Source organism: Ovis canadensis, chromosome 16, assembly GCF_042477335.2.
Source record: "Ovis canadensis isolate MfBH-ARS-UI-01 breed Bighorn chromosome 16, ARS-UI_OviCan_v2, whole genome shotgun sequence".
Lineage (NCBI taxonomy): Eukaryota > Metazoa > Chordata > Mammalia > Artiodactyla > Bovidae > Ovis > Ovis canadensis.
The window spans coordinates 79895004-79907723 of record NC_091260.1 but is presented as its reverse complement, the minus strand read 5'-3'; the positions used below and the strand labels follow the sequence as shown (position 1 = coordinate 79907723).

Sequence of the window (12720 nt, the reverse complement as noted above, 5' to 3'; positions counted from 1 at the left end):
TAGAAACGATCTACTTCAAAACAGAAAAAGGTGGAAATAAGCAGAGGTACTAAGATGACTACGTGTGCCGTGCAAGCTGTCAGGGGACGTGAGAGTTCACTGTACCATCATCTTCTTCTTAAAATTGACTGCCTTGAAAAGTGGCGTCCCCAGCACCCAGAGCCCCGCCTGGCACCCCCGGCAGGGACTCGGTTAACGGATTAACTGACACGGCCAGGCGGCACCTGCTGGGTGAGCGCAGTGCCCCAAGGAGCAGGCCAGCAGAGCGGTCAGTCCCCGGGTTGCTAAGAGGCCCTTCTCAGCTGAGCCAGACCCACCGCGGCTGCAGCGTCAACACCGCCCTCTAGAGGATAAAAGGTGAACCATAAGCAAGTCCTCTCAACTGCTGTCAGGCCCAACCCTGGACTTCATTAAAGAGCTGGACGTCCCCTGCAGCTCAGATGGTAAAGAATCTGCCTGCAACACAAGAGACACAGGTTCAATCCCTGGGTCGGGAAGATCCCCTGCAGAAGGGAATGGCCACCCACGCCAGTGTTCTTGCCTGGAGAATCCCATGGACGGGGGAGCCTGGAGGGCTGCAGTCACGACTGAGTGACTTAACTTCACATCTTCACGTTAACATTCCCTCCACCAGCTGAGAAGCTTTTAATTCCAACACCTCCATCTGCCCCAAAATAAGTCTGTTCCTTCTACCTCACGAAGTGGAGTACAACTTGAGTCACACACATACATGTTTTCATTAATAATTCTTTATTTAAACTTTCCAAGGATCCCAAACCCCATTTAAAAATTATTTAATTGCAGAGCATTCCAATAAAAGCACACGAAACCCTCATAACTAGCATCACAACTCACAATAAGCTCTTACTGTGAGATAAAGCTTGTTTTACCCTTTATTACAAAGGCACAGAAAGTCATCTGACGCCTCAGATGTTAGCCCCACTGCATGCACGGCACACTCGTGTGCAACCCAATGCAATCAGTGAAGCTGACAGCACAGCCTTCCAGTGATCTGGAAGTAGTGACAGGTTCTCTCTATAAATAACACTTAAAAAGAGGTTTTGGGCCTTAAGACCAATACAGGCATAACAAACAGGACCTGAAACTTCCCGCCAGGGCAGTTACATTTCGAGGCAGAGTAAGACTTCTAATGATCCAAGTCTGTTTCCGGCCACAGGCACAGCGGATCAACTTTGCTGAAGAAACAAAGTGAACACTTACTAAGAAGCTAAAAAGGTACTTTCCGTCAGCTCCACGTGAAGGGAGTCCTGGGATCATTCGGAGACCAGGCCTCCTGTCAGCTCCGTCTTCACAGGCACGTCCTAGATCTGGTCTTCAGGGCCCCCGCGGCTCACCGGGGAAGGCCAGCCTCCGCCGGGTCCCTGCCTGAGGAGGCGTCCGGGACGGCCTCTTGCTCAGCACCGGCCCCGTCTTCCGGCTCCGCGGGGCTGCCCGCACCCGGCGCGTCTTCCAGCTCCACGGGGCTGCCCGCACCCGGCCCGTCTTCGGGCTCCGCGGGGCTGGCCGCACCGGCCCCGGGCGCCCCAGCGCCGCCCTCTCGCTTCTTTCCCACCGGCACCTCCAGCCCCATCATGCGCAGGTAGTGCAGCCGCTCGTTCCTGGGCACGAAAGTCCGCACGGAGGCCTTGCCGCGCCAGCCGCACAGCACGATGGGGCACTGCAGCGCGTCCGGCTTCCTGCGCACAGAGCGGCTCCGGGTCAGCGGTCCTCGTCTGCTCACGGCAGCTTCAGAGGCCAGCGCAGACGACCGCGCCCACAGCCACGCCCAAGCCGGTCTGCCGTCCTACGGGCGTCCCTCCTCCCGACTCGAATATCGCCAAGGCCCTCAGGCTGGCCAGGGTCCCCCTCTACAAACTCGCGGGCGAGCCCCCAGGGCTGCAGACGTCCAGCACTCTCAGCGTGAGCATGTGCAGACACGTGCGCCCTCTCAAGTCTGCGGGCCTATCCCTAGGCCTCCTTGCCTATTGACGCACAGGCACGCGGCCCTGTCCCTCACGGGGTCCTCCTCACGGCCCATCCAGACACGCGAGCACACCGAGGCCCCCAGAGGCTGGATGACACGGCCTAGGATGGCAGGGGCACAGGGTCAGGGACCAGGACTCGAGGCTCCCGACAACCCGGTCTGGGTCCCCACCCGTGACCACACAGCCCTGCCGCGCCACCCGTCCTAAGGAGGAGGGCGCTGACAGTCAGTGCCACTCGCGTGCCCTTACCCAGCACCGTGCGTGTCACTGTGGGCCACACACACTGCTGTTTAGCTCCTTTCACAGGAGACTCTGGTCTAGTTTTTGAGCTCCTAAAGGCCTCGTTAAGTAAACACGTGTCCCAAGCCCACTGGCGTCAGGCATTAGTGATGCAGGCTGAGCAAGGACCAAACAAGGGTTTAAGTAATAATTAAGAAAAAACCAGAAAAAGATGAGAAAGGCCTGAACCAGTAAGAAAAACCACTAAGAGAGAAAGACAGAAATCTATCAGACCTTTCCATTTTTTAAGAACAATTTTAGTTGATTAAAAAAAATGAGAGGAAAATCTAAAACAATTCCCATACTCCAATTTTCTTCCTTTAAAAAAAAAAAAAATCTAATTCCTGAAGCTCTTTTCAACTGTGTACTTCAACTGGTAGAAACCAGCCTACGTGGAACACTGAGCCCACATCCTAAAACTGCCTATTTTAAATTTTCTGTGAGCCGCCTAAGTACTAATATCTTAAAACTGACCTGGCCCCTCCCCCACGGGCAGTGCAGAGCCCCCCCAGGCCAGGCCCCACCTCAGGGGCTGGGCCCCCAGCTTCCCTTCCACCACCCAGACCCAGGCCAAGGCCCGCCTCGGGAGGAGCTGCCCAAACTGCTCTCCAGCTCAGGGCCTGTTCTCTCTCCTCCTCGGGAGGCGGCGTTTTGTTGTCAGAGGCAGCTGTTGAGTGGGGACCATCTGGGGTGCAGATGCTGACTCAGCCACCCCCCACCCCGCTGAGGGCCCCGGGCCGGCACTCAAGTGCCCTGTCCCGTTTCTGGCAAGTGCGGACCACCCGGAACCAGGCCCTCCTGTGAGGGGCGTCACCGAGCGGGGGTCCCGGGGGCCACAGCAGCTGGCAGGGCCGCCCCCATGGGCAGGGCAACAGCGCCAGACACGGCCGGCAGGTGCGGGAGAACGCAGCCTCTCTTAATGGCCCCGTCTTCACACTGACCCTGCGCTTTATCCTCTGAATAAACATGCACACGTGCTTCGTAAAGAGGGTCGTCACGGTGACACCTGGGAACACCGCAGTTCCGAGGGCTCCGCGGCGCTGTCTGAGGGGAGCATCCTGAAAGGCTTCTAACACGACCCCGCCCTCCCGCCCAGAACGCAGAGGCTCCGAGGGCAGAGCGTCTCACTTACGTGGGGTCCGGCTCGTACTTCAGGACAACGCTGCCCTTGGCTGGAAGAGAAACGGACACTGCTGGCTGAGCCCTCCAGGTCCGGACGCCTCTGCTGCCCTTGCTCACGAGCCCAGAGGAGAACCTAGAAGCTAGGTCTCAGGGGTCTCGGAGAAGGCCAGAGGCCTTTCTTTCTAAGCCCACCAGGCCGCCCCACGCCAGGCACCAAGTGGGGCCGCAGAGATAGTGGACGCGGCGTGAGTCAGAACGTGCAGGGATTCAGCTGCTCTGCAAGGCTCTCTCAGGCGCAGGGAGGTGGGGATTAACCACTGCCTAATTCTCAAAATGCAAAATTAAAGAGATAATTGGTCCAACTCCCCGAAACAGCGTGAAACAACATATAAAAATTGTCAAAATCATACCACAATCATGTAAAGGCAGGATTAAAAGGAAAAAACAAAACAAAAACACCACCAAGCAGTTCCCTTATCCTTGACGACAAACCCCAAGGTGAACGTGGTTCCACCCGAGGAGTCGAGCCTGGCCGGAGGCGCCGGGGCCTTGGGCCGTGGCTCCAAACTTCAGCCTGCTCGACTGTAATACCCAATCTGTACCTTTTCCCTCAAACCGAGCCAGAAACGCGGGTTCAGCGATAAAGAAGGAAGCGAGAACAGAAAACAAACGCAATTAGAATCCCCGGTGGCCCTATTTTCATTCTGAGCTGAAAATCTCACTAGAAGGATGTGGGTGGAAGGTTAAGAGACAGGAAAGCCCGGCTGAGCCCCTCCATGGAGAGGCAGGAGCCTCAGGCAAGGATGCGCCCTGCAGGGCAGGGGACTGGCCAAGACACCAAACGAACAGCGTCCTGCGCTGGAACCGCATCCTGTGCTGGCCGCCCTCCTGGGCCTCGGCTTCCCCGACGGCCACTGAGCCCCACACCTGCACAGGCGGGCGCGGGGGCGGGCTGGGGAGAGCGCCCCAGGAGGGGTGCGGCCCCAGGCACGTCCCCGCCCATCGGACTACCTCCTCCTCCCTCAGATCCGTCGGCGGGTGGACGCAGGCCCTGAGAACCGAGCCTCAGCGGGCAGAACACCGAGGCTAGAAAGGCCCGGCAGGCGGGAGCACCGAGCAGCCCTGGGTGAGGGCGGACTGCGTCTCCGGGTCAGGCCGCTTACCCATATCTTTGACCTGGCTGTAGGCCTCGCTGCTGAGCTTCCTGAAGAACGGGTTTTCCTGGGTTAACAGAACTTGGACGTCTTCTATGGATACGGTGATGATTCTTGAGTTAATAAATGGGTACAACGTATATATTCCCTGTGGGGATACAGAGAGACATCACCATGACGACCAGTGTGAGGCGGTACCCGGGGTCCGCCCCCTCACCTTGGCCCCTACCCCGGGGTGGGGGGACCCCAGTGACATGGGGGTCGCACAGGCAGACATAGCCCCCAGCCCAGGAGAGCTCAGAAACCACAGGAGCTCCCGCAGGAGGCAGAAACCATGCCGGCTCAGAAACACCCGTCCATGCCCTCACCTCCTGCGCCAACCGGAAAGCACAGTCGAACTCTTCACCGCTGTTATTTCGACACCAGACTTTAATCCCAGTGTTAATGACCTGTGATGGAAAATACAGATGAAACACACACGAAAGCGGAAGTCAGGAAAATTGATGGGAATACTCCCTTCTGTCAGCACCACGAGGAGACAAAGCTGTCAGCAGCTGCTGAAAGAAGGGAAGAAGTGCCCGACACGGTCCTCTGACCAAAACAGACACTCTCAGCCTGACTGAAATCCTCAAGCGGTTTTGCTTTACGTGGCTTATACTAACACTTAGCACACGCGTGCGTATGCGCTCAGTTGCTAAGTCCTGCCCGACTTTTTGCGACCCAATGGACTGTAGTCTGCCAGCCTCCCCTGACCATGGATTCCCCAGCCAAGAATCCTGGAGTGGGCTGCCATTTCCTTCTCCAGAGGCTCTTTCTGACCCAGGGATCGAAGCCATGTCTCCCACATGGGCAGGTAGTTTTTTTTTAACCACTGAGCCACCAGGGAAGCCCGATAATTAGCACTCAAATAAGACACTAAAACTAGGAAACTCTGAGAACACAAGAAATATCAGCATGCGGTCCACAGGCCATCAGGAGCAAGGCTGCCGTCACCCTGGAAACCCTGGTGGGCGCCCAGGAGAGGACAGTGTCCAAGCCCTGTCCTGAGAGTACGTGATGCCCAGGACCTCCAGACCACATGGAGCTGGGCCGTGTGAAACAAACAGGCGAGAGGGAAATGAGCTGGGAACACAGTAAAGCAAGTAAGATGCAGGCCCTAAAGGTTACCGTTAAGGAAAAACGAAACCAAGGGCCCACAGAGCAGCAGGCAGACCCCTGTGCCCCATGACACAGACGGCGGGAAGGACACGGCCAGGTGGCCCGCGCCCACTGGTGTCTCTGAGACCCCTGGGCGGGCGGCCCGTGCCCACTGGCGGCTCTGAGACCCCCGGGCAGGCGGCTGGCCTCCGCCCCTCCGACAAAGCGGGAGCAGTGAGAAAGGATGGCCCTCCGTGGCCGGGACCCCACCTTCATCCTCTCGCTGTTGTTTAGCAGCACGTTTCGCAGCTCCTTGGACACCATGTACAGCTGCCTCTTCTTTCCTTCCGTGGTACGAGTTAACAGATTCGTCTTCGGGAACGAGGGGTCCAAAGCATAAAACTTCCTGTGAAAGAGACAAAGCTAGTTACGAGGGTTCAGCTCAAACGCGACGCTGGCCTCGTGGCGTCCTGCCCCCTCCATGGTCTAACTCCTCACGCTTGTGTGGCTCAGGGCCAGGGGCTCTGCCCTGGACGCCCACTGTCTAACCCTAACGTCCCCCGCTTGGCCTGCGCCTCCTGGATCCAGGACATGCGTGCACAGTGTCTCCCCCGAATTCCAACAACACTGAGAACACTCCCTCTTCACGGACATTTTAGGAGGAATTGTCACAAATACAGGCAAAGAACCAGCCATCTATAGGACAGCACACGCAAGCACTCTGGCTCACAGATGCTAAATTTACCTGACGAGGAAGAGGTGAACCTGGCAGGTATCCTGAGCACCTTTCCCCTGGGATCGACCCAGAAACCCCAGCAGACCGACCCTCCCTGACCGGCAGCAAGGTGGGGTGCCCCACCCAGGCCCGCAGTCCAGAGTCCCCACCTCCGTCATCTCTGCCTTCAGGGGTCCAGCATTCTCTGATGACTGCTCACCTTAAACTGAAGGGTTTGGTAAACACCCTCTAGAGCTTCACCCAGCTCTCACAGGCAGTTAAGAAGGAGCTACATGAACAGCTACGGTTCCATGTGGCCACGTGTGCATTTAACCCCGTGGTAAGCACAAATGAGGAGCTGTGACAGGCCGAATGAACCCTTACTGGATAGGCGGAAACAGCGGGTCGTCTTCGGGAATGAACACAAAGGGATCTTCCTTAAACCCAAACAGCTTCATTTTCTTGGACGGAGGAGGGCTGAGGAGGGGACAGCATGCGGGCATCAGTCAGCGAGGGGTCGCTGTAGTCCCACCAGCCCACGCCTCCCCCCCTGCGGCCCCACCCCAGCCTGCAGGGACGCGGGTCTCTTCCTTGCGGAGGCCGGTCTGAGGCGTCCATCCCCGGCAGTTACCAGCTCCGGGGCCCACACAGCCAGGACCTGCTTGACCCGCAAAGCCTCCACCCAGGCCCTGCTGAAGCCCGAGGGCTGGGTGGACGAGGGGCGCGAGGGCCACGCCGTGGCGGTCCTCACCCGCACACGCCGCCCCTCCTACTCCCACTGCCGTCCGCGTCCTCCGCGCTCTCCGCTGCTCCTGTGTCGCTGATTCCAGGGGCCAGCTTGCTCTCCAGCTCCGAGGGGGTGGAGGCGCAGCCCGCCGTGGGCTCCGCAAGGCTCGAGGGGACGGGGGCCCGCGGCTCTGCTGGTTCACCCTGCGGCTGGACAGGGACACGCTCATTAACACCCAGACAGCAACCGCCTCTGTCCTGACGCAGAGAAGGAAGATTCCAGGGCCACACAACCCGCCCGAACGAATACAGCAGTTCATGTGCAAAAGACAGACTACAGGATTCTTTTAAAAAGTATTTTAAATCTGCTATTATAAGCAGAATTCATGGGCACAGAGTCTAGTTTTAACTTTCTGTTTCTTAGCAGAGGCCAGCAACACCGGCCTGTCTTCACCCAGAAATCCTGCCAGGCTTCTGCTCTATGCAGTGAGTCACACACTTCCAGACACGCTATACGGGGCCAAGAAGACAGACAAGGACTCAAAGAGAGGAGAGTGGAAACGCTCCACGGCCCAGGGATCAACTGAAGAAAGATGAAGCGCACCTCGACAGAGGGACCAGTTGTCGAAAAACGAGCTGACTTCTGATCTGGGACAACTGTAGATAAATTCAGCTTTAAGAATGAGCAAAGTGTCTTACTGCCGCTAACTTTTCATGTAAACCTGTATTTACATAAGATCTTAGACATTGCGCGTGACACACAGCACCGGGACTACAGTAACAACACTGCTTGTGTATTTCAAACTTGCCAAGAGAGACCTTAAAAGTTCTCACCTTGAGAAAAAGACATACCACAACCAGGTATATTTACACAGAATCACCATGGCGCGCCCCTGAACCGACATGATGGCCTGTGTCCATTACACCTCAACTTGGTAAACTTCTTTAAAACCACATGTCCTTTCTCACAAGTCACCAGACTGGTAAAAGTGGTATTTCCCAACCCTTATGAACTGAGTTTACAAATTAGGTTATGTACACAGGAAAGTCCAACACGCCCGTCAAGTTCACAAAGCTATTAAGCAGACAGGCTGGTAAGGTTCTACAATGCTGTTGCAACACTGCCTCCCAAAAAACGTGGTTTAATTGTAAAAGAGGAAGGCAAACAAAGAACAAACCCCCAAATCCTCTGCCAAGGTTAGCAAGGCTGTGTGTCCTTTCTATCCCGCCCCCCACGTCTGTGCTTCTGGAAATCGCCTGCTTTTCACAGGCTCCCTCCTGCGCCCCTTGGCCCGGAAAGCTCCCTCTGTTGGGCGCAATGAGATCTGATCCCGCGCCCTCACAATGACACCAATAGCACTCTGTCCGCACGCCTCTCCCCGGCCCCAGCTCCAGCAGCGTTCACACTCTGCATCGCTTCAACGGGACAACGGTGTCCTGAAGACCGAGGCCCCCAGTCTTACCACGTGGCCCCAGCACCACCAGGCTAGGTGGGCTCACGTGTGCTCTGACCAGGTCAAACGTGACCAGTGCAAAGTAAGATGGATCTCAGAGTGCAAAATTCAGTTTTTAAGTCTCAGAGCGAAAGCATACAGACTACTTCATTAATAACACTGTGACTGCATGAAAATCACATGTAATGTACAGCAATGGCTGCAAGATGATTGCAGTTGCAGACGAGGTCGGCGTTCACTTGTTGAGCACATGGCTCTGAGCTCCACGCCTGCTCTCCTGACGGGGGCGAGGGGCTGCGAGAGGCAGAAGCCCCGCCTCCAGGGGACCCTCTCCAGCCTCATGGGCCCCAGGATGACCACTCGGAAGCGCTGCGTCGCCTCCCCATGAGGCTGCGCCCGCAGGCATCTGCCTGGATGAGCCGCCATACCCTAGAGAATGGCTGGCTTCTGCTTCTCCAAAGGCTATAAGCACCATCGGTCCTCATTTTCTGGCACAGAGCCGAAGGAATTAGAGCCCCGCAGACAGTGACCCCAGGCTCCGGTCCACGGCAATAGGAGGCATGCTGATGGACAAGCTATCAAGTCCCACCACACGCTGACAAAGGGGAGGACTGCGCTTCACACCGCAACCCCAAGTTAAGATTCAGAGGCTGTCCTCGGGGTTCCCTGGTGGCTAGGGGGAAAGAATCTACCCGCCAGTGCCGGGGACCCAGGCCTGATCCCAGGTTTGGGGAGACCCCATAGGCCTCAGAGCAACTGAGCCCACGGGCCATGATTACTGAGCCTGCGCTCAGGAGCCCACGCGCACTTCCTGGAGCCTGTGCTCCTCAACAAGAGAACCTGCCGCAAAGAGACGCCCCCACCCCGTGACTAGAGAAAAGCTGTCATAGCAAAGATGGCCCAGCACAGCCAAACACAAAGAAATAAATAAAATTATTACAAAACAAAAAAAAGAGGCAGCCGCCCTCTCCCCATCTCTCTGCCTCACGGCCTCCCTCACACAACCCCGGGGGCGGCTGAGGTTCGTTACGAGGGTCAGCCCTGCCCACGTCCCCCTGAGCCAGGACTGGACAGCCTGGCATTGCCCCTCACAGCCAAGGGGAAGGCTGCCAGCCTGTGGCTGGCAGAGCTGTCCCAGGTGAAAACCACCCGCGGGAGCGCAGGGCTCAGACGCCACCAGCAGGGGTTCTGGCTGAGCCACAGAGCGGTCCTCACGCCTCTTCAAGTTTTATTAAGGAAGCGGGCTGAAGCTGCAGAAGGAAGGCATGCGTGTTAAGCCGCTCAGTCGTGTCCGACTCTGCCACCCACGGCCACGCCAAGGACAACAGCCCGTGCAACTCCCAAACTCCGCCTCTTCCGCTTCCCTTATAAGGTGGCTCAGCTGGGAAAGAATCCGCCTGCAATGCAGAAGAGACCTGGGTTCCATCCCTGGGTGGAGAAGATCCCCTGGAGTAGGGAAAGGCCACCCACTCCAGTATTCTTGGGCTTCCCTGTGGCTCAGCCGGTAAAGAATCTGCCTGCAATGCGGGAGACCTGACTTCGATCCCTGGTTTGGGAAAATTCCCTGGAGAAGGGAAAGGCTACCCACTCCAGTATTTTGGCCTGGAGAATTTCATGGATGGTACAGTCCATGGGGTCACAAAGAGTCAGACACAACTGAGCGACTTTAATTAAAAGTTTTAAGAAATTGCTGCTTTTTGGAAAACTCAAAAGTGTAAGGACACCATCATTACCACACACACAAGAACACCCCACTGCACTCCACCCTTCAAACACACTCCTCAGGCAGCTTTGGCCTCAACTGCACAGAAAGGCCACACAGCACGCTCTGCTCTTCTGGAAGACATTACCTTTGGGGGACGTTTATTCCATGGCATTGAAGACTTCTTCACCAACACCGCCACAAAGAACCCTCCAGTGTTCTGATGATGCGGTAATATTCTAAGACTGGAAAAGCACACACATACACAATTTATCCTTTTTAACTGATCCAAAATATCTCAACATAATATATCACTCAATATAATACACAACCCTCACTAAGAGAATGGTCAGTGTGTAATCTGTAAAGAGTTAATAACGCAATGTCTAAAACATCACCATTTATGTTCGAACCAGTTTGCTTTTTTAAGTTTACAATACAACTGCTTGCTGCCAGCAGCTAAGAGACACTGAGAACCTCACTTGCTGAAAAGTTCACGTCCAAGAGTTCAGCCAAGGGCGCAGCGTGGCCCATGCAGGAAATGCCCGAGACGCATCTCCCCAGAAACTCACCACCGCTCCAGGTGCATGGCCTGCAGCTTCTCAGGGTCCTTTGGGGGGAACATGGTCGGCCGGATCTGGGTGTGTCTGTTGTGGGGGACATCGTCCCAGGATGCAAACCACTGTCCATCTTTTGTCATCACCTGCAGGGCCAGAGGGTTGGGACTCTGAATGACCAGCCCATCTGAGAGCAGGGAATGCCAGAGGAGGGGGTGGGGAAGCTCTCAAGAGATGTCACGTCTCATTTCTCCCCCAAAGAGAGGAGGACGGTTTGCAAGGAAAGAAATGAGACCATCTTTTATTCCATGAACCAGTACACTTATTCTATGAGGTGGCATTTTCATTTTCCAAGTGAGTTATTATTTTTTCTTTCTTTCTTTTATAAAACAAGCCTCTGACTGTTCCTGGGCTAACACTGAGAAGTGAACTGCTTCATACTGGAAACAAAGCTTGGAATCCCAACCAACTAAAAGGGAAAAAAGCAAAGCTATACTTGTATATAAACAAAGCTGATTTGTAATTGCAGAATAAAGGCAGGAAAACTTCCACTGCCAGAAATATTTGTATAAACATACCGTTTGTCATTAAACGTCTGAAACTGATTCTAAGTTACATAGTCAAATGAACCATCTCTTCAAGTTATCCTAGAGAGGGTGCTTTAGAATTCTCACGACTCTAAGAGGCCTAGTAAGTTGACCCGTCCTTTTGAGCCAGAGTCCTGGGGGAGACTACCTTCCACTGCGAGAGCCCAGGCACCCACTTCAGTCCTGGCAACTCCGAGGACACATCAGCGAGCTCCAAAGCACCTGCAGATCAACAGCAAAACAAAAACTCCCGTTATCCCAGTGAAAGGAAACAGCTGTAAAGGATCACACACTGTCAAGCTCCTGTTTACAGAGGCTGTCCAGGGAGGGCAGACCCACCCAGACAGAGCAGATCAGAGACTTCTGGGGCAGGTCAGGGATTGACCGTAAATGAGCTCTTCTCCACAGTGCAGTATCAAGAGTCACTCGAGACCACGGAACTGTACACTTGGAGCAAGTGCCGCCACGTGGGTAAAGGGCAGCAGAGGAGCCGCTGCAGGAAGCAGCTGCAGAGTCCACGCTGCACCCAAGACACGGCGGCGGCAGGCGGCCCAGCAACGAACACAGGGCTGGACCCCGCGCTCGGCTGGCCCCTGGGAGCCAAGGAGATGATCTGCATGCCTTTATCTCGAACAAACATACCGGATCCAAAAAGCAACACGATGAAACTGTGGACAGTTTTAAACATTCGGCTTTAGGCCCAAGCTGGTTTTCTAAAGCAGCCATCAGGACGACAGGCCCCGTCTAAAGCAGTGTTCACAGGCGTGCCGTTACAAGAAGCTCTACTCCGGGGCGTTACAGGAGACCTCTCAGATGAACCACCCACCACAACCTGCAGACAGATCCATGGACAACCTCCCAAAAAGGAAAATCCAACAGAGCTCCGTGGAAGCTGTGAAAAATGCAGGACTCATGAAAACGAAGCAGAAGAATCCCCAAGGCGGAGGTCCAACAGTGAGAAACCTTCGACAAAAGCGTCACGCTGGCCTCCATGGTACATCCAAATATTCTGGCTTCTAAACATGCGCACCAGGTAACAGCACCAACACGGAAACTGGTTTTCTCAATCCAACGCTGCCTGGGCTCGGCACTGACTCTGCCGGCATCTGGGTCAGAGGCGAGCACAGACTGAATGCTTACTGGCCACCTTTCCCCCCTGCTGGGTCTGAGACTGTTCAGGTGGGAACCCCACCCCTGCAGTTAAAATGCCCAGCAGATGCAGAGGACAAGACCCGGCAAGAGTCATGGTCTGAGGAAGCCACGTCTACACACATGCCTGTGACGGAGCACGGGACTGAGACA

At 55.4% G+C, this 12720-nt stretch overlaps 1 protein-coding gene across 2 annotated transcripts in view; it reads right to left on the bottom strand.

The window, feature by feature from the left end:
- Nucleotides 1–731: 731 nt before the first annotated feature.
- NSUN2 (NOP2/Sun RNA methyltransferase 2) overlaps nt 732–12720 on the bottom strand; it is a 32987-nt gene continuing 20998 nt past the window's right edge. Inside the window, exons 10-19 of one of the 2 annotated variants that reach the window (XR_011249621.1) lie at nt 11567–11640; nt 10847–10977; nt 10423–10519; nt 7144–7328; nt 6777–6869; nt 5948–6083; nt 4909–4989; nt 4550–4688; nt 3397–3713; nt 732–1697 (exon numbers count right to left, since the gene is read on the bottom strand). Coding sequence is in view for 1 of the 2 variants with exons in the window: in XM_069556118.1 (XP_069412219.1) it covers nt 1352–1697; nt 3397–3436; nt 4550–4688; nt 4909–4989; nt 5948–6083; nt 6777–6869; nt 7144–7328; nt 10423–10519; nt 10847–10977; nt 11567–11640 (1322 nt within the window). In the remaining variant the exon portion in view is untranslated. The remainder of the gene's footprint in view (nt 1698–3396; nt 3714–4549; nt 4689–4908; nt 4990–5947; nt 6084–6776; nt 6870–7143; nt 7329–10422; nt 10520–10846; nt 10978–11566; nt 11641–12720) is intronic. The other variant, XM_069556118.1, reaches the window with a different exon arrangement.